This window comes from Felis catus, chromosome B1 (genome assembly GCF_018350175.1).
Source record: "Felis catus isolate Fca126 chromosome B1, F.catus_Fca126_mat1.0, whole genome shotgun sequence".
NCBI lineage: Eukaryota > Metazoa > Chordata > Mammalia > Carnivora > Felidae > Felis > Felis catus.
The window spans coordinates 148,847,445-148,874,546 of record NC_058371.1 but is presented as its reverse complement, the minus strand read 5'-3'; the positions used below and the strand labels follow the sequence as shown (position 1 = coordinate 148,874,546).

At 36.4% G+C, this 27,102-nt stretch overlaps 1 protein-coding gene across 9 annotated transcripts in view; it reads right to left on the bottom strand.

The window, feature by feature from the left end:
• Nucleotides 1–1,968: 1,968 nt before the first annotated feature.
• The window catches only part of LOC101086557 (sulfotransferase 1 family member D1-like), a 45,732-nt gene continuing 20,598 nt past the window's right edge, over nt 1,969–27,102 (bottom strand). For 8 of the 9 annotated variants that reach the window (XM_045056260.1, XM_045056256.1, XM_045056259.1 and 5 more), the window contains 7 exons: nt 25,318–25,475; nt 15,734–15,859; nt 14,830–14,927; nt 8,951–9,077; nt 7,499–7,593; nt 5,770–5,950; nt 1,969–2,318 (listed from right to left, as the gene is read on the bottom strand). In XM_045056260.1, coding sequence (XP_044912195.1) covers nt 2,206–2,318; nt 5,770–5,950; nt 7,499–7,593; nt 8,951–9,077; nt 14,830–14,927; nt 15,734–15,859; nt 25,318–25,465 — 888 coding nt within the window. In that variant the 5' untranslated portion in view covers nt 25,466–25,475 and the 3' untranslated portion in view covers nt 1,969–2,205. The remainder of the gene's footprint in view (nt 2,319–5,769; nt 5,951–7,498; nt 7,594–8,950; nt 9,078–14,829; nt 14,928–15,733; nt 15,860–25,317; nt 25,476–27,102) is intronic. The other variant, XM_045056255.1, reaches the window with a different exon arrangement.

Genomic DNA, 27,102 nt, shown 5'->3' with positions numbered 1-27,102 from the left:
TTATTGTTTCACAATGCATGAAATTTGAGAACTTCTGTTATTTTCCTCATCAGAGATTTTCAGTGATCTTGGTAAGTTTAACTACATCTGAAATAGCTGGTAGTCATGAAGTGCGATTAACACACAATGGCAGGGATTTGAAAACATGAAAGAGGGAGAATACAGAATAAGTCAGAGAGGAATGTGAGGATAAGAGTTAATAAAAAAAGATCAGAAATCAAATTGGCCTTTCTTTATGCCTTTACAGAATATTTGTTATGTGTGTACTGTTAGTTTACTGACTATGAAAATTGGGAAAAATTAGAATACCTATTTTAAAGAATTGAATGAAGATCAATATGTAAGTGATGAATCATTAAATTCTATTCCTGAAACTAATATTACACTACATGTTATAATTTAAATAAAAACTTGAAACAAAAAAAATAAATAACAATAAAAAATAAAGAATTGAATGAAGATCAGTTAAAGTATAGCCATGTAAATTGTATAGCACAGTGCTTGGTACATAGTAAGCTGTCAGTAAATATCAACTACTGGTATGGTAGCTGTTTCTTATGTTCTTACAATTATTTCTCTGTATTTCCTTCCCTTTTTAATGTTAATTTTCTTATTTATTTATTTATTTATTTATTTATTTATTTTTAATTTACATCCAAGTTAGTTAGCATATCGTGCAATAATGATTTCAGGAGTGGAATTCAGTGATTCATCTCCTACATATAACACCCAGTGTTCATCCCAACAAGTGTCTTCCTGTGGCCCCTTGTCCCATCTCCCCACCTACAACCCCTCCAGCAACCCTTAGCTTGTTCTTTACATTTGAGTCTCTTATGTTTGTCCCTCCCTGTTTTCATATTATTTTTGCTTCCCTTCCCTTATGTTCATCTGTTTTGTACCTTAAATTCCACATATGTGTGAAGTCATATATTTGTCTTTGACTAATTTTGCTTAACAAAATAACCTCCACCTTGTTGCAAATGGCAAGATTTCATTCTTTTTGATTTCCAAGTAATACTCCATTGTGTGTGTGTGTGTGTGTGTGTGTGTGTGTGTGTGTGTGTGTGTATACCACATCTTCTTTATCCATTCATCAGTTGATAGACATTTGGACTCTTTCCACATTTTGGCTATTGTCAATAGTGCTTCTATAAACATTGGGGTGCATGTAGCCCCTTTGAAAAAGTACACCCGTATCCCTTGGATAAATACCTAGTGGTTCAATTGCTGAGTCTTAGGGTAGTTCTATTTTTAATTTTTTGAGGAAACTTCATACTGTTTTCCAGAGTGGCTGAACCAGTTTGCATTCCCACCAGAAGTGCAGAAGGGTTCCTCTTTCTCTGCATCCTCACCAACATCTGTTGTTGCCTAAGTTGTTAACTTTAGCCATTCTGACTGGTGTGAGGTCATATCTCATTGTGTATTTTTTTCTTAGTGCTGATCTGGCTTAAATTTCTTTGAGCGCATATAAACTATAACAGGAGACTACTACTGATTGATATACTATCCAAAATTTAATCTATAGTAAACCATTCTAGAGTAATACATTTCAGTGAACTCTCTGCACAAAAATGTCATTAAGCTTATATTACACTGGTATCATTCTAAGCATGTAACAAAGAGAAATTAAAGCCTTTTTAAAGTGAATATTTTGGTTCTAATCCATCCATCTTGAAGACTGTCCTAAATATCTTCTTTGCAAGTCCAATGACCCAGAATTTGAATTAAAAAAAAAAAGCAATGAGGCATCACCCAGGTCAGTCAGTTAGCACCCAACTCTTGATTGCAGCTCAAGTCATGATTGTACAGTTCATGAGTTCAAGCCCCCCAGCAGGCTCTGTGCTGACAGTATGGAGCCTTCTTGGGATTCTCTGTCTCCTTCTCTCTCTGCCCCTCCCTGTTTGCTATTTATCTCTCTCAAAATAAATAAATAAACTTAAAAAAATAAAGCAGGTATGTTTATAGATTTTAAACTTCATTTTATTATTTTGTCTTTAAGAATAGTAAGAACATTAATTAATTAAATCATAGAGACTTGATTTTTTATATGTAGACTCCAAAATTCTTTGAATATTCTATTACAAAACACTACTATTAGTAAGTAAAGAAATATTTCATGCAGAATTTTTTTCACTAAATGTTTGAAGGGATTTTTTTTTCTAATTTAAGGGTTAGGTAAAGGAGTTGGAGAAAGAACAGTATTTCTTAAATCTCTGAACGAAACGACAGTGTAGACCCTTTCATTTTCTTATCATATTCTTTTTCAAATCTCTCATACTGGGCTACAGTGAAGTGATTTTTCCAATCTCCCAAAATACCTGAAAAGAAAGATAAAATGACAAATTTGAGACATCTATAAAATTTCCTTCTTAGATCAGTTTTAATTTGAATTACCATATATATGTATATGTATATATATATATATATATATATATATATATATACATACATATATTTAATTTAAACTCAAGTTAGTTAGCATATAGTGTAATAGTTATTTCAGGAGTTAAATTCAGTGATTCATCACTTTCATATAACACCCAGCGCTAGTCCCAACAAGTGCTCTCCTCAATGTCCATCACCCATTTAGCCAATAACCCCACCCACTTCCCTTCCAGAAACCCTCAGTTTGTTCTCTGCATTTAAGAGTCTCTGATGGTTTTCCTCTCTCTGTTTTTATCTTATTTTTCCTTCCTTCCCCCATGTTCATATGTTTTGTTTCTTAAATTCCAAATATGAGTGAAATCATGTGATGTTTGTCTGTCTCTGATTTATTTCACTTATTTCACTTATTGCACTCTTTTGTATCCTTTGGATAAATACCTGGTAGTGAAGTTGCTGGGTCATAAGCTAGTTTTATTTTTATTTTTGAGGACCCTCCATACTGTTTTCCAGAGTGGCTGCACAGTTTGCATTCCCACCAACAGCATAAGAGTGTTCCCTTTCTTCACATCCTTGTCAACATCTGCTGTTTCCTGAGCTGTTCATTTTAGCCATTCTGACAGGGCTGGTTTTGATTTGTATTCCCCTGATGGTGAGTGATGTTGAGCATCTTTTCATGTGTCTGTTAGCCATCTGGATGTCTTCTTTAGGAAAGTATCTATTCATGTCTTCTGCCTATTTCTTCACTGGATTATTTCTTTTATGGGTGTTGAGTTTAAGAAGTTATTTATAGATTTTGGATACTAATCCTTAATCAGATATGTCATTTGCAAATATATTTTCACATTATGTGGGTTGCCTTTTAGTTTTGTTGATTGTTTCTTTCACTGTGCAGAAGCTTTTTATCTTGATGAAGTCCTAATAGGTCATTTTTGCTTTTGTTTCCCTTGCCTATGGCGACGTGTAGAGAAGAAGTGGCTCTGGCTGAGGTCAAAGATGTTTCTGCCTATTTTCTCCTCTAAGAATTTGATGTTTCCTGTCTCACATATAGGTCTTTCATCCATTTTGAATTAAGTTTTGTGTATGGTGTAAGAAAGTGGTCCAGTTTCATTCTTCTGCATGTCACTGTCCAGTTTTCCCAACACCATTTGCTAAAGAGACTGTCTTTCTTCCATTGGATATTCTTTCCTGCTTTGTTGAAGATTAGTTGGCCATATATTTGTGGGTCCATCTTTGGATTCTCTGTTCTGTTACACTGACCTATGTTTTTGTACCAATACCATATTGTCTTGATAATTACAGCTTTGTAATACAGCTTAAAGTTCAGAATTGTGATGCCTCCAGCATTTGGGGTCTTTTGTGGTTCCATACAAATTTGAGAATTGTTTGTTCTAGCTCTGTGAGGAATGTTGGTGTTATTTTCAAAAGGATTGCATTGAATGTGCAGATTGCTTTAGGTAGTATCGACATTTTAACAATATTTGTTCTTCTGATCCAGGAGTATAGAATGTTTTTCCATTTCTTTGTGTCTTCTTCAACTTCCTTCACAAGCTTTCTATAGTTTTCAGTGTAAAAAGCTTTTACCTCTTTGGTTAGGTTTATTCCTAGGTATTTCATGTGGTTTTTTTGATGCAATTGTAAATGTAATCAACTTGATTTCTCTTTCTGCTGCTTCATTACTGGTGTATAGAAATGCAACAGATTTCTGTATGTGGATTTTGTACCCTGAGACTTTGCTGAATTCATATGCCAGGTTCCAGCAGTTTTTTGGTGGAGTTTTTTAAGGTTCTCCACATAGAATATCATGTCGTCTGCAAAGAGTGAAAGTTTGACTTCTTCCTTGCCAATGTGGATGCTTTTTTTATATGTCTTTTTGTTGCCTGATTTCTGAGGCTAGGACTTCCAATACTATGTTGAACAACAGTGGTCAGAGTGGACACCCCTGTCATGTTCCTAACCTTAGGGTGAAAGCTCTCAGTTTTTCCCCATAGAGGATAATATTAGCTCTGGGTCTTTTGTATATGGCCTTTATGATGTTGAGGTATGTTCCTTCTATCTCTACTTGGTTGACGGTTTTTATCAAGAAAGGATGCTGTATTTTGTCAAATGATTTTTCTGCATCTATTGAGAGAATCATATGATTCTTACCCTTTCTTTTGTTAATTTGGTGTATCAGATTGATTTATTTGCAAATATTGAACCAGCCCTGCAGCCCAGGAATAAATACCACTTGGTCATAGTGAATAATTCTCTTAATGGACTGCTGAATTTGATTTGCTACTATCTTGTTGAGAATTTTTACATCCATTTCATTAGGGATATTGGCTTCTAATTCTCCTTTTCAGTGGGGTCTTTGTCTGGTTTTGTAATCAAGACAATTGGTTTCACAGAATGAGTTTGGAAGTTTTCCTTTATATCTATTTTTGGAATTGTTTGAGAAAAATATATACTATTTCTTCTTAAATGTCTGGTGGAATTTTCCTAGGAAGCCATTGGCCCAGGATTCTTGTTTGTTGGGAGATTTTTGATTACTGATTCAATTTCTTTGCTGGTTATGGGTGTGTTCAAATTTTTTATTTCTTATTTCAATTTTGGTAGTTTCTATATTTCTAGGAATTTGTCCATATCTTCCAAATTGCCCAGTTTGTTGGCATATAATTTTTCATATTATTATTCTCACAATTGTATTCTGTGGTGTTGGTTGCCATCTCTCCTCTTTAATTCATGACATATCTATTTGGGTCCTTTCTCTTTTCTTCTGGATAAGTCTAGCCAGGATGTTATCAATTTTGTTAATTCTACCACACTTGTATTTTTAAATCTTTAACTTTAGAACTCCATAACTCCATCCCTCACTCCCAAACTCCCAGTCCTCCTTAGTTTTCCAAAATACCCATGGATTTTTCCAGTACCTTATATAAAGAAATAGTCTCTTAAATAGCTTCAAGAAACGTCACTGGAAGAAAATTCAATGTCTCACAATCTTTATTCTTTGCCCTCAAGAGCTTTGTTAACAAAAAATGATGTCTAACATCATTTAAGCTGGCTACTGACCACAGAAAAAATTGTAAGGCATGTGAAAAATATCTAGAGAGTTCACACAAATGAAAGGCATTCTTCTGACATAACAATGGATGCCAAGACTCATGTTTATCAATGTATAGGCTCTTGAGTAACCATTTCTCATTAGAAGGTCTGTCTTACATGATAGGCTTACAGGAATTACAGAGTTTATTTGCCACGTATTTCCCCTAAGTTTTTGTTGCTGTTGTTGTTCCTAATTTTTTTCTTGTCAGCATACTCAATCTCTTTCCATCTCCTACAGCATTGCTCTTAGCTCTCCACCTATCTATAATGTAATTAGCAAACTAGTATATGATTTCTCACCCTTTCTCATGAAGGGAGATATGGAATGATCCATACGAACTCCTGCTACAGTGGTATAATTTGTAAATGGATTCTGCTTCATCACATCAAAAGAGCTGTAATAGAGGATTTTATCCACAGTTTCTTCTGGCAGATCTTTGTCTAGAAACTTTAACAATTTCTGAATTTCACGCTTTGGATCCTAAAAAATTATAAAATAAAAGAATTATTTCAGGTAGACATAGTCATGCAATGGGCAATGTATTTAATAAGGTTCTACATATCTCAATGTGATTGAGAAAATGATTTTACATTTTTATGTGTATGTTTTACTTTGCTTTCCAAAGTACATGTCCTATTCTTGGTTATGCCAGGCAATCACCTGCTACAAGGAAGATTAAATTCTGTTTCAAAAAATGCAAACAAAATTGGGTTAATATTCAACCTTTCACACTCAAAAATAAAATTAACCAGTAGAATAACAAATGGTAATAAAGCAAGCTACTATTATCATAAGGTATAATTTTCAGAATTTTGATCTCCTTTTTTAAAGCGTATCTAACATCAAGAATAGATTACCTATCAAAAATTTAGAGAAGAATTAATATCTATCCTTCTCAAACTCTCCCAAAAAAGTAGAAGAGGGAGTAACACTTCCAAACTAATTTCACAAGGTTAGCATCACCCAAATGCCAAAAACAGATAAGAACAGCACAGGAAAATAACAGACTAACATCTCTGGTGAATATCAATGCAAAAATACTGAACAAAATACTAGCAAACAAAATTCAAATGCACATTGAAAGGTTTGTATACCATGATCAAGTGGATTTATTGCAGTGATGGAAAAGTAGTTTGACATTAGCAAATCAATGTGATACACCACATTAACAAAATGAAAGATAAAAATCATATGATCATTTAAAAAGATATGGTAGTAGATGCTATGAAAAAATCAATAGCAAAAGAGCCTTTTTAAAAGTTTATTTATTTATTTTAAAAGAAAGAGGGAGCAAACATGCAGGGTAGAGACAGAGAGGCAGAGACAGAATCCCATGCAGGCTCCATGCTGTTAGCACAGAGCCCAACACAGGGCTCAATCCCATGAACCGTGAAATCATGACCTGAACTGAAATCAAGAGTCAGACGCTTAACCGACTAAGCCATCCAGGTGCCCTGCAAAAGAGACTTTAATAGATAAGACAAGGTGAAGTATTTGACATTATGGACATGAAAGAACCTCTGGAGAGTTAACATTTAACTTAAGACATAAAGAATGAGGAAAAGTTAGTTTGAAAATAGTGGGGAAAAATATTTCAGGCAAGCTCACTTAGTGAGAAAAAGGTGATACCAGAAGAGGTTGGAGAGATAGATAGGGACTAAATAATGCTGAACTCAAAATTATCTTAATGATTTTGTATTTCATGTAGGGACAGAAACCACTGAGAGATTTGAAGAAGGGAGTGGGCATAGTCTGAGTTTTCAAGAGGATCATTTTCTCTGAGTGGACAATAGAAGCAAAATGAGGTACTCCAAATAAGTCAAGACAGTTGTCTGATCTAGCGCAGGAGGCAGTAGTGGTAGAAAAATAGGGGATTGAGTAAAATATCAATTTTCAAGGTGCAATTAATAGGATAGTGGATTGGTCATATTTATAGATTAAGAAGAAAGGAAAATGTGATATAAAAAAAGATGAATCTTAGTTTTCGTTAAAAAGTAAAAGAGAAATTGTACTGTAGTTGCCTCTTACCTCTTTCATGTCTTCATAGAATAGGTAAAGAATACGATAATCATTCCTCTTCTCCCACCAGCCCTTCACGTGATCATACCACGCACCAAAAGCCACTAAATTGAAAGATACAATGTTTGGAAAATTAAAACCATTTGCATAAAGAACTGTTACATATTATTCCAAGTCATCATTATCAATACAAAAGCACTTATCAGTTCAAGAAATTGGGATGATAGGGTAATTACTTCTGTTTTCACTAAATTTACAATCTACTTGGAAAGGAGTGGCAGGGAACTTCATAGAAGAAGAGAAGGAGAGAAAATGATAGGGGTGGAGAGGTTAAGAAAGGGCTCTGGAGAAAGAAGAATGTATTTGGATCTAAGAGGAAAAATTGGATTTTGATAATAGTAAGAATGAGTAGACATTATATGGACAGAGAATCATCCAAGCAGTAGCAGGAGTAAAAATTTTCAAGACACCATTGAGATGTACTTGCCTTGAGAAGAGAGTTTTTATAGAAGAATGTTTGTATGAGAACTATATGTAGAGCTACTACTATTGGCATAAGTATGTTTCCCTGAAAGACAATACACAGGTAGAGAAACAGAGCCTTAAGGATAAAATCTTTGCTCAAGAATTTTCAGCCTATGTAATAAAAATAAGGGACTGGTAGAGAAAAGAGAGCTTAAGAAATATGTGTAAAATCAAAACAATACGATGGCTGCACAGCAAGGGATGAAAACACTTAATCGTCACTAAGCACTAATGAAACAAGACTAATAACTGAAAAATCTGTGTTACATATTCCCTAAAAGTTCTTAAAGGGAAGAGATGACTATGTATTTGGTTTCTTCTATAGTCTTTCTAATTCATTAGTAGAGTGCTGGGCACATATTAGTTTTATAATAACAGATTTATATTTGAACTTTCTATCTTCTTGCAAAAAGACTTTTCACTATAAGGAGCCTGGGTGGCTCAGTCAATTGAGCCTCTGACTTCGGCTCAGGTCATGATTTCATGGCTCGACAGTTCAAGCCCCCAGTTGGGCTCTGTGCTGACAGCTCGGAGCCTGAAGAAACCTGCTTCAGATTCTGTGTTTCCCTCTTTCCCTGCACCTCCCTTGCTCACGCTCTGTCTCTCTCTCTTAAAAATAAACATTAAAGGGGCGCCTGGGTGGCTCAGTCGGTTGGGCATCTGACTTCAGCTCGGGTCATGATCTCACGGTTTGTGAGTTCGAGCCCCGTGTTGGGCTCTGTGCTGACAGCTTGGAGCCTGGAGCCTGCTTTGGATTCTGTGTCTTCCTCTCTGTTCCTCCCCCACTCACACTCTGTCTCTCTCTCTTTCTCCCAAAAATAATACAGATTTTAAAAAATTAAAAAATGAATAAAAAATAAACATTAAAAAAATTATTTAAAAAAAAAAAGACTTTTAGCTATAGAACACCTTGAGCAAAGTAAGAGTTGAACCCACCCTTTCCAGTCATGAATTTATCCAGGAACTCTTCCCAGGTGCCAGGCTCTGGATGCAGTTTTGCCATCTGGTAGAAATAATAGTAAGACACAGCCACATCTTTAGCGTTTCGTGCCACGTAGACCATCTGTGGAGAGATATGGCAAATCATCATTTCATTTATATTTTTTAATATTTTGTAAACTTGCTTGTCTTGCGAGAATGCTTATTTTCTCCTATCAATGTCCTGATCTCAGCATTTCTATATATATCCTGACATGGAATATTCACAACTATGTATTGTTTAACGCAAAGATTTGGGCCTTCACACCCTGTTTCTCCTTAGCTTTTGAAAAGAACATCTCTTAAAACACAGAAAATCAAATATAATAAGAATTATAGTAAATGTTATATTAACAAAAATGAGCTAATATTGTTCTCAAATTTAAAATATTATTCTATATCACTTACTAAAACATGTAAAAAGAAACAGAAATTATAAAACTTATGGAAAGCTAAAGTAAAATTTTTAAAACTGAAAAAATGCCCTATTTTTAATTGAAAATAAATTTTTTATAAGGATACATTTAATCAATAATGATTAAACATTCTTCATTTTGTTCATGACCATGGATACATAACAATTATTGCTGTTTATAGTGATTTGCTGTGAGATTTAAATTTATTTTATGTATAGAGTCCTAAAGTCTACTTGAAAAAAGAAATTTTGAACATATTCTCCAAAAGAAATGACATTATTATGTCTCAGTGTTAATTGGATTTTCAGGGAAGTCCACTGAAATCCATAATCCTACTTTTCCCCTGAAGTACATCTAATAATTCTGAGGTCCCAGCCACCCATGCAGTAAACATAACTCTAAGGGAAAATGCATTCAGGAAGAAATCTCATTTTCTCTAATTAGAATCAGCTTCCTTCTTCTCTTCCAATTGATGGGAAAAAGAAATGGGAAGTTTTATAATCCCAAGTCACTGATAGTAGTTCTCATATTCTGGGGCAAGGAGAGAGAGAGAGTAAAAAGAGGTTTTTCAAAAGATTGAGTATAGAGTTCTAAGAGTTGAGACTATTGCTGATCCAATTTCTTGAGATAAACATTTCCAATAACTTCCTATTTCAATAGCAGGAGTATATGGTAACAAATCAATCATTTTATTCTATCATCATGTAAGTTCTTTAGTGCGGACTGTTTCCACTTCTCACAGTATAGATAGAAGGCCATCCTGAAGATATGCCCCAATTCTCTTAATAGCAAGACCATGTGTTTCTGGAAACATCTAAGGATTTTTACCTTTGGAATTAAGATGATAAACTATATCCTTGCTTTCTTTTCCTTTTTGTTTTAATTAGAGTTTGAATAAAAAAGAAAGTCACACATGAATGCATGTACAGACTTACTTGTATAAGCTCAATAGTATTCATAAAAATTAAATAAAATAACATGCTCTTAGATGACAGAGAATGTCTTATTTGTGTTTGCATTTATTATGACAATTACAATATTGGTACATACACAGTAGCACTTCCATAAATGTTTACTGATTATATGCTTATTGAAGAATTTTGCTTACAGGTAGCTGAATCAGAACTGCAAGGAGAAATTAAAAATTTGTAGTCAGATTTCAACATCCTTCTCTCTATAACTGATAGAAAAATATGAAAAGATGAGAAATGTGATTCTACATATATTAAAAGAATGTTAAAGGAATATCATGAGCAACTTCATTACAAAAATTTGACAGCTTATTTTTAAAAAATTTTTTGAAGTTTATTTATTTATTTTGAGAGACATAGAGAGCTAGTTGGAGAGGGGCAGAGAGAGAGGGAGAGAGAGAATCCCAAGAAGACTCTGCACTGTCAATGCAGAGCCCAACACGGGGCTCGAATCCATGAACTGTGAGATCAAGACCTGAGCCAAAACCAAGAAATGGACACTTAACCAACTGAGCCACCCAAGTGCCCCCCAAATTTGACAGTTTAAATGACATGGACCAATTCCTTACAATGCATAAACTACCAAAGATCATGTAAAGAAAAGTATATAATCTGAATAATACTAAATCTATGAAATACATTCAATTTGCAGTTAAAAATCCTTCCAGAAGAAGAAAATTCCAGGCTTAGATCGCTTCACTGGTGAATTGTACAAAATATTAAGAATGAAATAGTACCAATTCCAACCAAACACTTCAGTAAATTGGAAAAGAATAAATACCTTTCAATTCATCTTATTAGTCCCTATAGTACCAAAGGAAGGGGTTATTCCCTAATGATAAAGACATTACAATGAAAAGGAAAGTAGAGTTCAATATCTCCCAAAGATACAAATTATTTTTTAAAAATTAGCAAGTTGTGCTCAATAATATGACAACACCAAATTAATACATATCATAAATGAATACAATCAATAATTAAATATAAGATATGCAAGGTTGTTTTAACATTTAAAAAATCAATTGGTGTAATTAATTAATCATAGTAACAGACTAAAATAATGGAAAACTGTATGATTGGTCTTTTTTTTATGTTTATTTTTGAAAGATATAGACACAGTACGAGCAGGGGAGTGGCAGAGAGAGAGGGAGAAAAAGAATCCAAGGCAGGCTCCAGGATCTGAGCTGTCAGCACAGAGACCTACACAGGGCTCGAACCCATGAACCAGGAGATCATGACCTGAATGAAGTTGGATGCTTAACCAACTGAGCCACCCAGGTGGCCTCATATGATTTGTCTTAATGGGTACAGAAAAAAATCATTAGACAAAATCTAGGATGCATTCTTGATAAAAACTCAGCAAAGTAAATAGAACAGAACTTCCTCAGCCAGGTAAAGGGCATATACAAAAAACCTACAGGTGACGTCATCATACTTCGAAATGAATTTTCTCTAAGATCAAGAGCAAGACAAGTGCATCTGCTCTCACCACTCCTATTCAGTATTGTATTAGAGGTTTTATCCAGTTCAATAAGGCAAAATTAATAACAATAATAATAATAAGCAAAAAGCATTCATAAAAAAGAAGTAAGAATATTTTGTATTTTTTATTTACTAACAGCATGAGCATCTACATAGAACAATGAATGGGATCTACAAAAAATCTATTAGATCTATTAAGTGAATTTAATAAGGTTTCAGGATAAAAGATTTATGCCCATATACCAGTAACAAACATTCATAAAATAATGCTAGTGTGTGTTTGTGTGTGTGTGTGCATGAGGAAGACAGAGAGAGAGAGAATTACTATTACATGAGAAAATTTAAAAAAGAACATCTTTCTTATAGGTAATAGATGTTTAGGTCTAAATGTGATAACTGAAACAATAAAGCCAATACAATTAAACAGAAGAGAAAATATCTTCATAACTTTGGGGAAGGCATTCTCTTAAACAAATATACACACACCAAAAAATAAAAAATAAAGAAAAAAACTGATATATTGGCTAACCTCAAAATTAAGAACTTCTTTAAGACATTATTAAGGAAAGAAAAAAAAATAGAGTGAATTAGGATATAAAAAAATTCAATGATCTCATCCAAGGACTTGTATCCAGAATATATGGAGAATTTCTATTTTAATAACAAAAAAAAGAAGCACTTATAGGAAGAAAAAGGCCAAGGAACTTGAACAGATACCTCAGGAAAGAAGATATTTAAGCTATGTAAAGGTGTTTCACCTAATTAGTCATTAGGGAAATATGAAGAAAAACCACAATGAGATGCCACCATACATCTAGTAGTAGGGCTAAAATTAAATATTTTTAGGTATATTTTAGGTTGATGAGGATGTAGAGTAACTTTAACTCTTGCACTACTGGTCAAAGTGTGGACTGGTCCATATGTTTGAAAATATCTATTGAATCTGGTTACATGTATACACTAGATCCAGCAATTCCATCCCAAGATATAACACCAAGGAGAAATGTGTACACACATGTGTAATGAAAACTTTTGTTAGAATGTGAATTGAAGCGTGCCTGGGGGCTCGGTAGGTTAAGCATTGGACTTCAGCTCAGGTCATAATCTCCCAGTGAATGAGTTTGAGCTCCGTATTGAGACCTCTGCTAACAGCTTAGAGCCTGGGGCCTGCTTTGGGTTTGGTGTCTCCCTCTCTCTGCCCTTCCCCTGCTCGCACTCTGTCTCTTTCTCTCTCAAGAATAAATAAGCATTAAAAAAAAAAAAATCTGCATTGAAGGAGTGACTGAGTCTTGATTTTGGCTCAGGTCATGATCTCCCCAGTTGTGAGTTCAAGCCCCATGTTGGGCTCTGTGCTGACAGCGTGGAGCCTGCTTGGGATTCTCTCTGTCTCTCTGCTCCACCCCCCACTTGCTCACTTTCTCTAAATAAATAAACAAATAGATAGATAAATAAATAAATAAATATAAATAAATAAATAAACAAACAAACAAACTTTAAAAAAAAAGGATGTGCATTGAAGTACTATTTAATTACTGACAACTAACAACCACCAATAATACTGTGGGTAAGTAGGTTGTGAAATACTCACATAGATGTAATGGAATGCCTTATATCAGTGGTTCTCAAACATTAACATGACTCTAATTCACCTGGAAGTCTTATTAAAACTCATATTTCTAGACCTCATCCCTATAGTCTTTGATTCAGTAGGTCTGAATTGGGCCTGAGATTTGCTTCTCTAACATGTTCCTTTTGTTCAAGGTACCACATTTTGTGACATATGATATAGCAGGCTACATTAAAGAAAACAAAACAAAAACAAGATAACAAGCATGATAAGAATTGAACTCACAAATATGGTGTTAAATGAAATAAGTTAAATATTCAAGATTACATACTTTCTTTATTACAGACAAAACAGGCAAACTAATTTATGGTGAAAACATTTAGGATAGTAATTATCTTTGAATACAGGGATTGTTGCCCAGAATGTCAAGAAACAGAGTTTTTGGGTGTTAGTAATGTTCAATTTCTTGATTTGGATGCTGGTTTCATGGGTATGCTCACTTTGTAAAAATACATCAAGCAGTATGCCTAGGATTTATGTACTTTTCTAAATGTTATACTTGAGGGGTTCCTGGGTGGCTCAGTCGGTTAGGCTTCTGACTTCAGCTCAGGTCATGATCTCACAGTCCATGAGTTTGAGCCCCGTGTCAGGCTCTGTGCTGACAGCTCAAAGCCTGGAGCCTGCTTCGGATTCTGTGTCTCCCACTCTCCCTGCCCCTCCCCTGCTCATGCTCTGTCTCGCTCTGTCTCAAAAATAAATAAAAACGTTAAAAAATTTTTTTTAAATGTTATACTTGAATTAAAATGGTTATTTAAAAAAGGAAGCTTAACTAAATCCACATCCATATATGTGTGTGTGTGTATGTGTATATATATATACATATATACGTATATATGTGTGTATATATATATAATTATATATATGTATATATAATTATATATATGTATATATGTATATATATAATTATAAATCCATATTTGTAAATTATAATTATATTAAATTCATGAATAAGCAGTTATTGGGTTATTTAAATATTTAAATATTAAATAGTTGTTTGAGTATTTACATATTAGATATTTATTTATTTTAAGTATTTATTTAAATACTTAAATATTAAATATTTAAAAATAGATAGTGAGTGAAGGGATTTAGACAGAAAAACAGGCATTTTAGAGAATAGAAAACCCGAGAGAGTCTCAGTGCTTGGGCACTAAGTCTACGTCTATTTATCTATGGCATTGGTGTCCTCTGGTGTCTTTTTCAATCTTTGGGGTATAGGGATCACATTATTATTTTTGCAATTATTTATCCAGGGGTTGCAATCACCCATCGTAATTTCTGCATGATTAGTAAAAGAAATTTCAACACAAATAAGGATTTGTTTTCTTTAAAATTTGCTACCTTGCAGTTATTCTTCCAAAATGAAGAAGGGAGAAGTTGAACAGGTAGGTGTGTTTTCACTAATCGAGGAGACTGCTTTTTTTTCAAATCCTCCACACCTACAAGCACAAAAGTTAAACTATATTATAAATGTGGAATCATAAAGGTTAATGGCAATGTAATCTAAGATTTTGTAGACCTTAACCCCACTCACTATATGGCTTGAAATGATTATATGGCTATATGGCTTCATATAAAATCTGCAACGAGATCAAAACTGATAAATTCTGGCTACTTATGTGTTTTATTTCACATGTATTACAGTCAATAACTGTCTGTAATATCCTCAGATACAGTACCTCGATGAGGTGGAAACAGCAACAGGTCCATGTCAAGATATCCAAATTTTTCCTTCATTTATCTTTCTCTTTTTCTTATTTACAATATGGGGAAATTGAACTAGAAGATTTCAAATTCCTTTTCCAGCTTTCTTATATTCAAATTATAAGATCAAATTGAACCTTGAAGCTCATAACTAACACAATTTTAATAATGTATTACCATCCATTGTTCTGTTCTTGAATCTGTAAACATCAGCTAACAAGAAGTAGACATGATTTTATATTGGATCAAACACTGAATTTTCTGTATATAATGATTGTACAACATTTAAATGTTGAAGACTTCCACCTGTGCTATTAAGAAAAAAGTATTCTCATCAAAATCTCCTCTAACACAGATATTATCTTTGGGTGCAAGAGGAGTATAATATTGGTATAGCCGCATTCTTACTCTTCTATTATAGACACTTATGAGTCAACTGTCCAAGTTCTGTCTATATCGATTCCATCATGACTCCTTCAGACACCAAAAAACAATAGGGGGATTTATTGCTATGGGGAAAAGAAACATTAAGGGAAAATACCATTATCCAGTCCAGGAATTATCAATTCCATGAACGGCACTCGTTTGTATATTGCGTTCTGTTTGCATTTCTCCACATCCCCATTATTATAGATCAAATCCAATATTTCACTGATCCAGGTTGTTCCTAAGGGGGAAAAAATGGAACAACTTTACACTTTTCTGTCAAAAACAGTATAAGAGAGTCAATAGAGGTAGAGGAAACAGAAAGGTGCTCTTCATTCCCATTCCCTTTCTCTCTTCTCCCTTTTATAGGAGACACCACCATCTACTTGAACATATGCATATGTATTGTGTATATGTGTGTGTGATGTGTGAGAGAGAGTAAATATGACTAAAATAATTATAAAGTAAGTCATGAAAAGTAAGTAAAACATGGATAATGTAAAAGACAGGAGGTAAGTTATGTAGCAAACCCTCCTGAGTGGAATGGAGAGGGAAGTGGCCAATTTCGATTTGTACATTTCTTATTAATATCAAAAGATATTACTAGGCTTTGGGATTGAAGAATACTTGAGGTAAAAATGTTCAACATTTGGTGGAGGTGTGAAGAGAGGATACAAAGAGAACTTTGTGAATTGTGTCTGTGGTGACTAGTGTGCTACTCATAAATAGAAGACAATACATCCTCACTAAGCAGAGTAGATCGAGTCACTCAGATCTTTATGAGACTACAGATGGTCCCCTACTTATCATGGTTTGACTTATGATTTTTTTTTGAGTTTATGATGGTGTGAAACTCAGAGGCATTCAGTAGAAACCCAACATTGAATTTAAAATTTTGATCTCCTGGTCTAGTGGTCAGCAATACGATGCTCTCAGATATCTACAGATACTGGCCAGATGCTGGACAGTGCAGCTTCAGCTCCCATTCTGAATGGGGGTAAAAAACAGATTCCCTTACAACCAGTCTGTACCTAGGCAACCATTCCATTTTTCACTTCCGGTACAGTACTCAATAGATTACATGAGAAATTCAGCACTTTATTACAAAGTAGGTCTTGTGTTGGATAATTTTGTCCAGTTGCGGGCTTTGTAAGTGTTCTGAGCACATTTAATGTGGGCTAGGGTAAGCTAAGATGTTTAGTGGTTTAGGGGTTTAAAATACATTTTCAACTCATGATGCATTTATAAGAAGGTAAAATTATCACAAGTCTGTATGTAAGGATATTTAATCGTCTAAAGCATTCAAAGATCAATTTCTTGAGGCTGTGCTAAAAAAGCAAATACAGAGCGACTGCATAGCTCAGTCAGTTAAGCGTTGGATTCTTGATTTTGGCTCAGGTCATGATCTCATGGTTCATGAGATCAAGCACTGGATCATGCTCTGCATTGACAGCCTGGAGCCTGCTTGAGATTCTCCCTCCCTCTCTCTCTCTCTCTCTCTGTCCCTCCCCTGCTCACTCATGCACACACGCTCTCTCTTGAAATAAATAATTTTTTTTAGAAAGTAAATATAAGTTTGGAGAAAAATATCTTCTTAACTGTTCCCATCCCTTTTCTCTTTACCAAATGTGCAATAAATGATAGTCTTTAAATTGAATAATCATGGTTAGAAACTAAAAATTACATTAAATGATCTATGCACTGCATAGACGTTGGAAGTTTGACCTGCACTGTAGCAGGATTCTCGGACAGAGAATCGTGACACCGAGGCATTTCTTTCCAGGAAGCAACTTTATTCGTGCCCGCATGGCTCAGTTCGGTTTTTACCCAAAGAACTGAGCCCCCAAATGCCACGTGGTGTAGTGTTTTGTATATTTTTTATTTCTTTGTCTCCCATATATGGTAACACATTAACATACAGTCTGATGAAGTGAACTCATGCTACAAGGTTGTGAGCGATGTTGTCACCTATGTGTATAGTCAGGTTGTCTTCAGTTTTTGGTTTGTTTTTTCTTTCTTTCCTTAGGTAGGGAACCCTACCACATTCCCCCCTTTGATGCTCAGATCCCTCTATTTTGGGTCAAAGAGCATCACCTTGGTTTAGAGGTTTATATTTCCGTAACATCATTACATGAGTGGCCGTCTTTTTTTAAATCGTGGCCTCAGTGAAATGGGAGACAGACTATACAACAAGAGGAGTTAAGCAAGGTAGGAGTAAGCAACTTCCCAGAATTAGGAGGATAATTTTTATGAGAGTTTTGAATCCCTGGAAAGTTGAAAACCATCCTCCAAATAACTCCCTGGAATTTTAACTGTTCCGGGTCTGGATGGGGACATGAGCCATCCTTCTCATTTGATTTGTGATCTCCTCTATGACTTTTTCCTCCTTATCTGTCTGTAGGCAGCAGTTGCTTAGGTCAAACTTTTTACAAACACCTCCCTCAGAAGCAAGCAGGTCCTGGCAATATTTTAAGTCCAAGCAATATTTGATAGATAACATTGCACATTTTGGTTTGCTGCTTGGCTAGTAAGTTAAGAGCTCTGGGAGTTTTACTGGTTATAATTTTTATAACTGCTTGTAGTCTGATTATGTGGTTTAGCATGTAAATGGGAGGGCAGTAGCCCCAGGACACATCCTTTCCCTAGTGGCATGGCCATAATAGTGGATTATATGCTCGGGAGGCCATTTATTATATTTTTAATCGCCTATTTGTAAGGCACACCACTTCATTTGAGTCGCCCTGTCCCCATACACTTTGACCACCAAATGTTTCCCTCTGGCAAGTGGGAGCAGGAAGAAAGATGGATGAATAGTTTCCAGCACATATGACCATGCCCAGATTGAGGGAAGTACTATATATAGGCTGTCCTTCCACATATCTAGTATAGTCCACCTGTGGCCCACCATTTGATGGCTGCATGACATTGTCCCAGGTCTCTCAGAGATAAAAGAAGTTAGACAAGGGGTGGGGATCTGGCTCAAGGGGATCTGGGCCCCCTCCCACTATTGGGTTTTTCAGGCAGCTGAGTTATAAAAGCTTTGGCCTAGGCATGTGAAGTATTGAACAGAGACGATGATGAACTTTTTCCCCACTAAGCAAGACAGCTTTTTTTCCCCCAATAATTGAGCTTTTGAGGAGCCAAACCCCGACAGTAGGACTGGGGTATTTTGTTTTACTCTAAGGTTTGTGGGGATCTACTTTTCTAGTCTCTTATGGCCATCGTTTTCCCATGTTGGTACCAACAAAGTATACTATCCACAAAAGGAAGGTGAGTGCTCACAGAAACCTCTCACCACATTTCCAGCCGGCCAGACCAGACTCTGCTGATCCTACAGCACAGAGTAGAGCAAGAATCAAAATAATAGTGAGAAGGCATGACAGTGCATCAGAGTAAGGAAACAGATATAGAAAATAAGGACAGTCTTTCGTTCCACTGGACTGTCGATTCCTCAAGCTTCTGCCATGTGTAGATTAGTCAGCTTCCAGAGTGACTAAAGCAGGGCTGCAGTCTCCCAGAGCCTCTGGAGTTGCAGATTGCTTCTTCCATATGGTCAGCTTGCATGGCATTGATGGATCAGCTCCCAGGAGATGCTGGCTTCACTCTGCTGCAGTGAATGCAGAGACCCACTTTGGCCACCTTTACTAAAGTAGGGGTGGACAAAATGACAGTGAACGGGACCCTCCAGGGGGCTTTCAGGGGGTGGACAGTTTATTTCTTTATCTATATTGCATCTCCCGGTTTAAAGGGGCCAGTGTCTGTGGTCAGACTCACAGGTAATCGCTCCCTGACCCAGTGGAGTAAGGTGGTTAGGGTACAGCCAAGGGCTCGCAACTGTTGCCTTAGATTGGGTTAGGTTGTCTACCTCATTTAGATCCCTCCATATGCACTGGATAATGGGGAGAGGGTGCCCATAAGGGATTTTGTAAGGGGAAAACCCCATCTGGTTCTTCAGCCTCCCATTTGTAGCTGCAGTCTGCCTCCTGAACGGCCCTTATCTCTCCCTGCCTAATGTTAACCCTTTCCCTATTTATTTCTTCCCTGGAATAGGGCCTGTAACTGCTGTTAGAAAATAGGGATGATGACTGCTCTGGCTTCTTCAAGCTGATAAGGGATGGTGTAGGGGTTCAGCAGTTAGAGTCTACCCAAGGATCAGTCGATTGGCCCACAGTATAGTTCTACAGGAAGGATGGCAGGCATGAGGTGGCATAAACATTAGCAGACATAAAGAGAAAAACACATAGTAAAGATTATACTGACCTACAAAATGGCATCTTAAGACAATGTCCCCAGTTCCAAAACCTGTAGGAGAGACCCTGACTTTGTAAACAATTTATGTCAGGGAATATCTTATAACCCAGGTGATGGAAAAGCAGGAGCAGTAAATGATCAATGGTGGATCTATTTCCAAGAATTTGGTCCTAACTTAATCAAAATATGTTTTTAAAGCATCTAATGCTTGTGAAGTGTTATTTAAAGTTTTGCTGCGTATAAGCAGACAGTTTGCTTTACTTTGAGGTGTAAAACTTTTTCAAGATCCAGAAGTTCTACTAGAGAAAGAGTCAAGGCCACCATTTACCATTATTAATTTACAAATGTTTAGGTAAGCCAAACCTGGGTATTATTTACAAAGCAAAATTTTTACTACTTTTTGTGCCTTTTTCTCCTGCAGGGGAAGGCCTTTACCCAATTAGTAAAAATATCAACCCATACCAACAGATGTAGGAATTCCTTTGACCTTGGCAATGAGTGAAACCTAATTGTCAGTGTTTTCTGGATAGCCTCCAGTTCCTTAATTGCCTGGGAGAGCAAGTTTGTGGTTGAGAGGATTGTTTGTAAGACATACTTCACAGGCTGATACTACTTGGTAAACTGTCCTTTACAAATTTTTTCCAGTAAACATCCTTTGGGCCTTTTGATAAGTCCCTCCCTCACTGAAAGGCCTGGTGCTGTGTTTTAATGATCTTTTAGCTCTATGAGCTTCCCTGCTCTGTTTGTAACAATTCCAAGGGCTGGAGACAGTGTCTATGATTCAGACCCCATTTTATTTTCTTGGGAGAGTAGGTAGGGTTGAGTCTCCTTAATAATTGATATAGCACACAACCTATTTTTCTGACCCCTGGTGTCTATAGCCTACAATATCCAGTAATTCCCCAAAACTCACATAACTGTTTATGTGTTCTGGAGTTAGTACACTATAGTCTGCAGTTTAGTTATAATGTTTCTTCCAAGCAAGGGAGTAAGGTTCTCTGGTATTATCAAGAAAGAATGAAAAAAAAAATTAGTTTTCCCCATATGTATCCCAGAGGCTGAGAGAAAATTTTAGTTATGTTTTCTGGAGATGCCTCTAATCATCATGGTGCATTTGGATAGTGGGCCTGGAGTAGAAAGGAGGACAGAAGAGGTAGCTTTGGTGTCAAGAAGGAAATCGACTAGTTTTCCTTCTATATTCAGAGTTACCCAATGTTCTGGGTTTCTGATAGACCCAATGTTCTGGGTTTAGGGGAGCCACCATGAAGAGCCCCAGGCCCCATCAGTCCCTTCCAGGGACATTGGTTATGTGAGCCCTCATAGATAGAGGTCCCCGAGAGCATTCAGATCTCCAGTGACTGTCCCACATAAGGGGCATGGCTTATGGGGTTTTTGTTTTGATTGTCCCCTCTGAGGACATTCTCATTTTTAGTGCTCTGAACAGCCATATACCTGGCACTTGGTGCCAGGACCTCGGGAAGTTTGGTCTGACATAGTGTGTAAGACCACAACTAAGGCCTGGGATTGGTGTTTTCTGTTCTGTTTTGTTTTAAGCCTCCTTTTCTGTTTTTTTTTATTCTCCTCCTCATCTTGGTTGTAATATACCCAATTGGCAGCTCATAAGAGCTCCTCCAGGGTGCCTTCCTGATCAACAGTCAGTTTCTGCAGTTTTCTCTGAATATCTGGGGCCAATCTAGTGACAAATTTGTCTTTTAGAAACGTCTCAGTCTCAGCGGTGTTAGAGCCTCTCTTAACCTTTCCAGGAAGGCCACCAGGGTTTTATCTTGTGTCTGTAAGATAGTGGCTAATTTATCATAATTTCAAGGTTTAACCTTAGACCTCCTGACCACAAACAAACAAAAAAAAATTTTAAGATTTTTTCTTCACAAACCTTTCACAACTGTCCTTTGCTTTTAGATTTTGACCTAAGCCCTTTTCTTTCCAAACAACCAGTCTCATTTAACAAAATTACTTTTTTTTACCTTTAACAAAAAATGTATTTTTATTCCTTATATATTTTTATACATCTCTTCTTTTACATACAGAGTTGTCTTCCTTATTTTCATCAGTCTTAACTACATTTAGCAGAATTTTAACTCTTAGAAGCCTTAGTCACCGGTGAAAACTAAGTAGTAACCAGTAATGCAGGCTGCCCCCCAGATGGTACAGAAGCAGGAGAGGGATGTGGTGGGAAGGCAGAAGAGGTGAGGAGCTAGCAGAAAGCAGAAAAAGAAAATTCCTAGATTTAAATCTTGTCAGCTCAGACAAGGGAGCAGCCTCCAGGTTTCTTTTGTTTTCCACCAGTGGAATAAGGCAGTCAATGTCGGTACAGAGAAGACAGGGAATTTCCCCAAAACAAAGGAGTTTTGGCAGCTGCCTGGGTCCCCAGGGGACTTAGAAAGTCCCCATTCTAAGTAGACTAACCAGAGACTGTTGGCTCTAATTATCATAGTCATTGACACAGGAAACGAAGGAGACACAAGTCCCCATACATAGTCACATGGTGACTCCAACCTGCCGCCCCAGCGCCCAAAGCCTTAGAGTTGGAGCTTCATTCCTCCTCCATTGCGGAACTACTAGGGCAAGTCTGGGAGGTGATCAGGCTCCCCTTCTGCCTCTTAGTGGCAGGTCTGCCAAAATGAACCCCAGGTTCTTACCAGTCTGATGGGTGGAGTTCCCCCAACTGGTTCCTGGACCTCACGGGTTCGGTTGTGCTCACACAGGGTCCTCGCCCCGGAGCGCCGGGACAGGTTAATCTCCTGTGGATCGAGGTGCGCGCTGATGCCAGGGGAGCTCACCTCTCCTGGAGCTCCAAGATTAGCATCCTGGGCAGCAAGGAGGTGGAAATGCACCGTCTCCGAATCCCAGATGAGAGCCCCCAAGAAATGTAGCAGGGTTCTCGCACAGAGAGTCTTGACTCTGAGGCTTTTCTTTCCAGGAAGCAACTTTGTTAGTGCCTGAATGGCTCAGTTGGGTTCATACCCAAAGAACAGCCCCCAAACGCCACTGGTGTAGTTTTTTGTATATTTTTTACTTCTTTGTCTGCCATATATGGTAACACACTAACATGCAGTCTGATTAAGTGGTCTCATGTTACAAGGTCGGGAGGGATTCTTGTCATGTACTCCTATAGCCAGGTTGCCTTCAGGTTTTTTTGTTTTGTTTTTTCTTTCCTTAGGGAGGGGACCCTACCACAGCACAAGGATGCACCTTTGGGTTGGTTCCATAATTGAGAGTACTTTCGGCCTCCTTTTTAGTTCTTTCTTATAGACAATTCTTTCTGCTTCTTGTCCCTGAATCATGAGTATGAGACTATCTCTCTCATCCATCTAACACAGACAACTACAGTGTTAAGAAAAATGTGAGTCAAATTAATACTATCCTTGAAAATTTTGTTGTCTGATCTTTGCTTAAGCAAAGATTCATGGGGACGAAGAGACCTAAATTCCAAAATATAACACATTTTATTTCCTGTCAATGGATGGTTCAAACTGTGGCCATTGAGACCTGACGGAAAGTACCATTTTTGCTATGCTTAAAATTGGAAATGCTTATTTTCCATAATTTTTTTTTTAAAGCACATGATTTGCCTCATACACGGAATAAGTTAGCTTGGCTTCTCAAAATTTACAGGGAACTGATCTATTAATAACATTAAGACACATTTTCAACAGCTTGTAAAGGGAAAAAAAAATCAAAGACAAAACGTGACCACAGAGTATTCAATTACTTTACATGTAGCCAGCTAGCCACCTAGCTTTCACTACGTCAAAAGAAATCCAGCTTCAAAAAGCACTTTCACTCGGGGCGCCTGGGTGGCGCAGTCGGTTAAGCGTCCGACTTCAGCCAGGTCACGATCTCGCGGTCCTGGAGTTCGAGCCCCGCTTCGGGCTCTGGGCTGATGGCTCAGAGCCTGGAGCCTGTTTCCGATTCTGTGTCTCCCTCTCTCTCTGCCTGTCCCCCGTTCATGCTCTGTCTCTCTCTGTCCCCAAAATAAATAAATGTTGGAAAAAAAAATAAAAATAAAAAAAAAAGTTAAAAAAAAAAAAAAGCACTTTCACAAATGAAGCACTGTATAATGGTGCCTTCCAAAGATCATCCGAATGGTTTTCTGCTTGTGAATATATTTTTTTAAATAGCAAAAACAAAAGATCATGTACATTTTTAGTAACTGCCCCACCTTTTCTAAACTTGTGCCTCAACCAGGAAATGCAAAGTAGTTTTCGTTCCAAACAATTTGGGTCTGCTAAATTGCTTAGAGAGCAATGTAAGTAGTAAGAAGAAAGAAAAAACTAGCTTTTGCCAAAATAGGCTTGTTTTCTATTCCTACAAAGGTCTGTATTGTACATTTGTTTGTTTTCTGATAAGAGCTCTTTGTTCTCATGCAGTGTTTATAATTTTGGCATTAGAATCTCCAAAAACTCAGGTGTTTCCTCCCAGGCTTTTTCACATAGCCCTATGAAGTAATTTCAACATTTATAAAATAAAAAGAGAATTAGTAGTCAATGTAATTATTAAAACCTTCTCTTTCTCAATTCCTTTCAGAAATGAAGCAGAAAGGGTTGCCAGGGTGGCTCAGTCAGTTAAGCAACCAACTCTTGATTTGGGCTTAGGTCATGATCTCACAGTTTGTGGGTTCAAGCCCTGTGTCAGACTCTGTGCTTACATCAGCAAAGAGCCTGCTTGGAATCTCTCTCTGCTCCTCCCTCACAAAAAAATAAATAGATAAAATTATAAAAAAAAAGAAAAGAAAAAAGAAATGGAGCAGAAATATAAAGGAAAGTTGACATTAGAGAATTTAGCAATTGGAACACTTGATTGATTATGGGCTCAAGTAAATTAAGTGGATAAAAGGCAATAAAAACTCATTCTCTGATATTTCTCTGTATATCTATCACTGGATGAATTGGAAGACTGTCATAAAAATATCTGGAGAAATAAAAATTAGTGATTCTTATTGAGTCATCTTAAGTTATTTTTTCTGAGATCAGAGAAGGTCAGCAGCTTTTAACACTGAGGTCAGCAGCTGTTTAACATTATAGCAAAACATTTCTAAATGTGTTTAAAATAATAATAAAGTGTTTAAAATAATAAAATATTTTACCAAATATGTTTAAAATACTACAATGAATAATGTAAACATTAAAATGCATAGAAGGAATATAAATATGTAAATAATCTAATGTACCTAAATCATTTTAGATATGCAGTTTTCATCATTTTTGTTTGGATTTAAAAAGGAAAATAAGACAATGGTATTAATTTTCCCTCAGATTAGCCCCTACTCAGTGGCAGATCTTTTAGAATCGAAAGTGAGTTTTATCTGATTTCAGACAAAACTGTCCCAGCAACTGCTGCTGTGTTCCTTTCACTAGTGATGAGATCAGTGGGCTTACACATACAGATCGATAACCAATCAGCGAGTACAAACAACTAAAAAGATCTTACCGGATTTGGGGTAGGTTGAGATCAGAAGGTCATCTGGTCGGGCCTCAAATGACTCCACCTGGGACCACTCCTCAGCAATACTCCAGAAGAGGGGGACACCCTGAACATCCACTAACTCCCTCCTGAAGATATCCAGCTTCTTGTCCATTTTTCAGAAACTAGATTTTAAACAAAAAGGAACATGTTAAGAAGTATCTGTTTTAATAGCGGCAATCAAAGTAAAATAAATTGATATTTTATTAAATTAGTATTTCATTACTATAGATGCAGCAGCTTTAGATCACATTACTGTGCTTTATGAACCAGTGGAAGAAAAAAAGTATTATAAAAACTCATAGGTCTTACACTATTTATTTCATATGTGCTGTTTATACATTAAATACCATCAACATGTTCATTGGACAATTGAGGCCGAGATTTGTGGGACAGATAGTAAAAGTACTGGGCTTTGGAGTAAAGGGAGAGTAACCACACCAACCACGAGACTCTGACCTGAACTGAAATCAAGAGTCCAATGCTTAATTGACTGAGCCACCCAGGGTGTAAACTAGAAACTGAAGAGTGAGTGGCCTTAGGTAGTACTTCCCTCCTTTAAATTACTAGATGAGACTGGCAAATGATTCCATCTAAATTGTATTTAACAGACCACAAGAATGAAAGTATGTCTAGAGGGAGGGCGGGGAAGAAGAAGGGAATGACAACAAAAGACTGGGTGAAAGAAACAAGGTTGGGGTAGGTGTAGCACTGGAGATACATCGCTCCAATGCACTTTGTAACACCAGTGACATCATGTGTAGTTTTATATTCTCAGCATGGTTCTAATAAAGGTACTTTTATCTCTCTTTAGCTATCATATATAAGTGGAAGAGCTTGAAATATATCCTAAGCACTACTCTGAAACATATTGTTGTTTTCCCAATTTAGCATGAGCCTAAGGGGTTATTTTTCTTTGTTTAAAGTGCCAGAAAAACAGAGACTATGTAACAAGCGTGGGTTTATCAGGCTTCCTGAGCCCTCGGGCAGCTGCTGAACTTCTCTTCAAGAATTAAAATCAGAAGTCTCCGGACCCGGAGTCAAAGGATATAATTTAACCTGTTCCTTTTCTCATGTGCAATTTCTTATCTTTTTTTCCTTTTCAAATCCTCCTCACTCCACCCCTACCCTGCCTCATGCAAATACTTTTTATTTTAAAAGATTATAACGTTATAGTATACAAAGTCAATATATAAAACACTTTTGTGTTTCTATATGCTAACAAACTATCAAAAACAAATTAAGAAGACAATCTGTTTATAATTGCATCAAAAATAATAAAATATCTAGGAATAAATTTGACCGAAGAGTAAAAGAACTGTACACTGAAAACTATTAGACATTAATGAAATAAATTTAAGAAGACACAAATAAATGCAAAGATATTTTGTGTTCATGGATTGTAAAAGTTAATATTGTTAAAATGTCCATACTACCCAGAGTAATCCCAGCTATGTTCTCCACTCTGTCAAAGTGTAACAAAGGACAAAATGTACAAGTTCTTGCCTGGCTAGCTGCCAGGTTTTTGTTTGATTTCTAGAACAAGGTGTTATTATTTTGTTACTTGTTTTATTTTGATTTTCACTACCCTTGTACATACTAACATAAAGGACAATGTTGTGAGAGCAAAATTAATTAATTAATTCAAAACTATCGATTGGATATTATTGTTTAATATCTGGGACACACTGCACTGGAGAATCTAACTACTATAAAAACTTTCAGCTATCTTCATGGTGCTTCGAAGAGAGT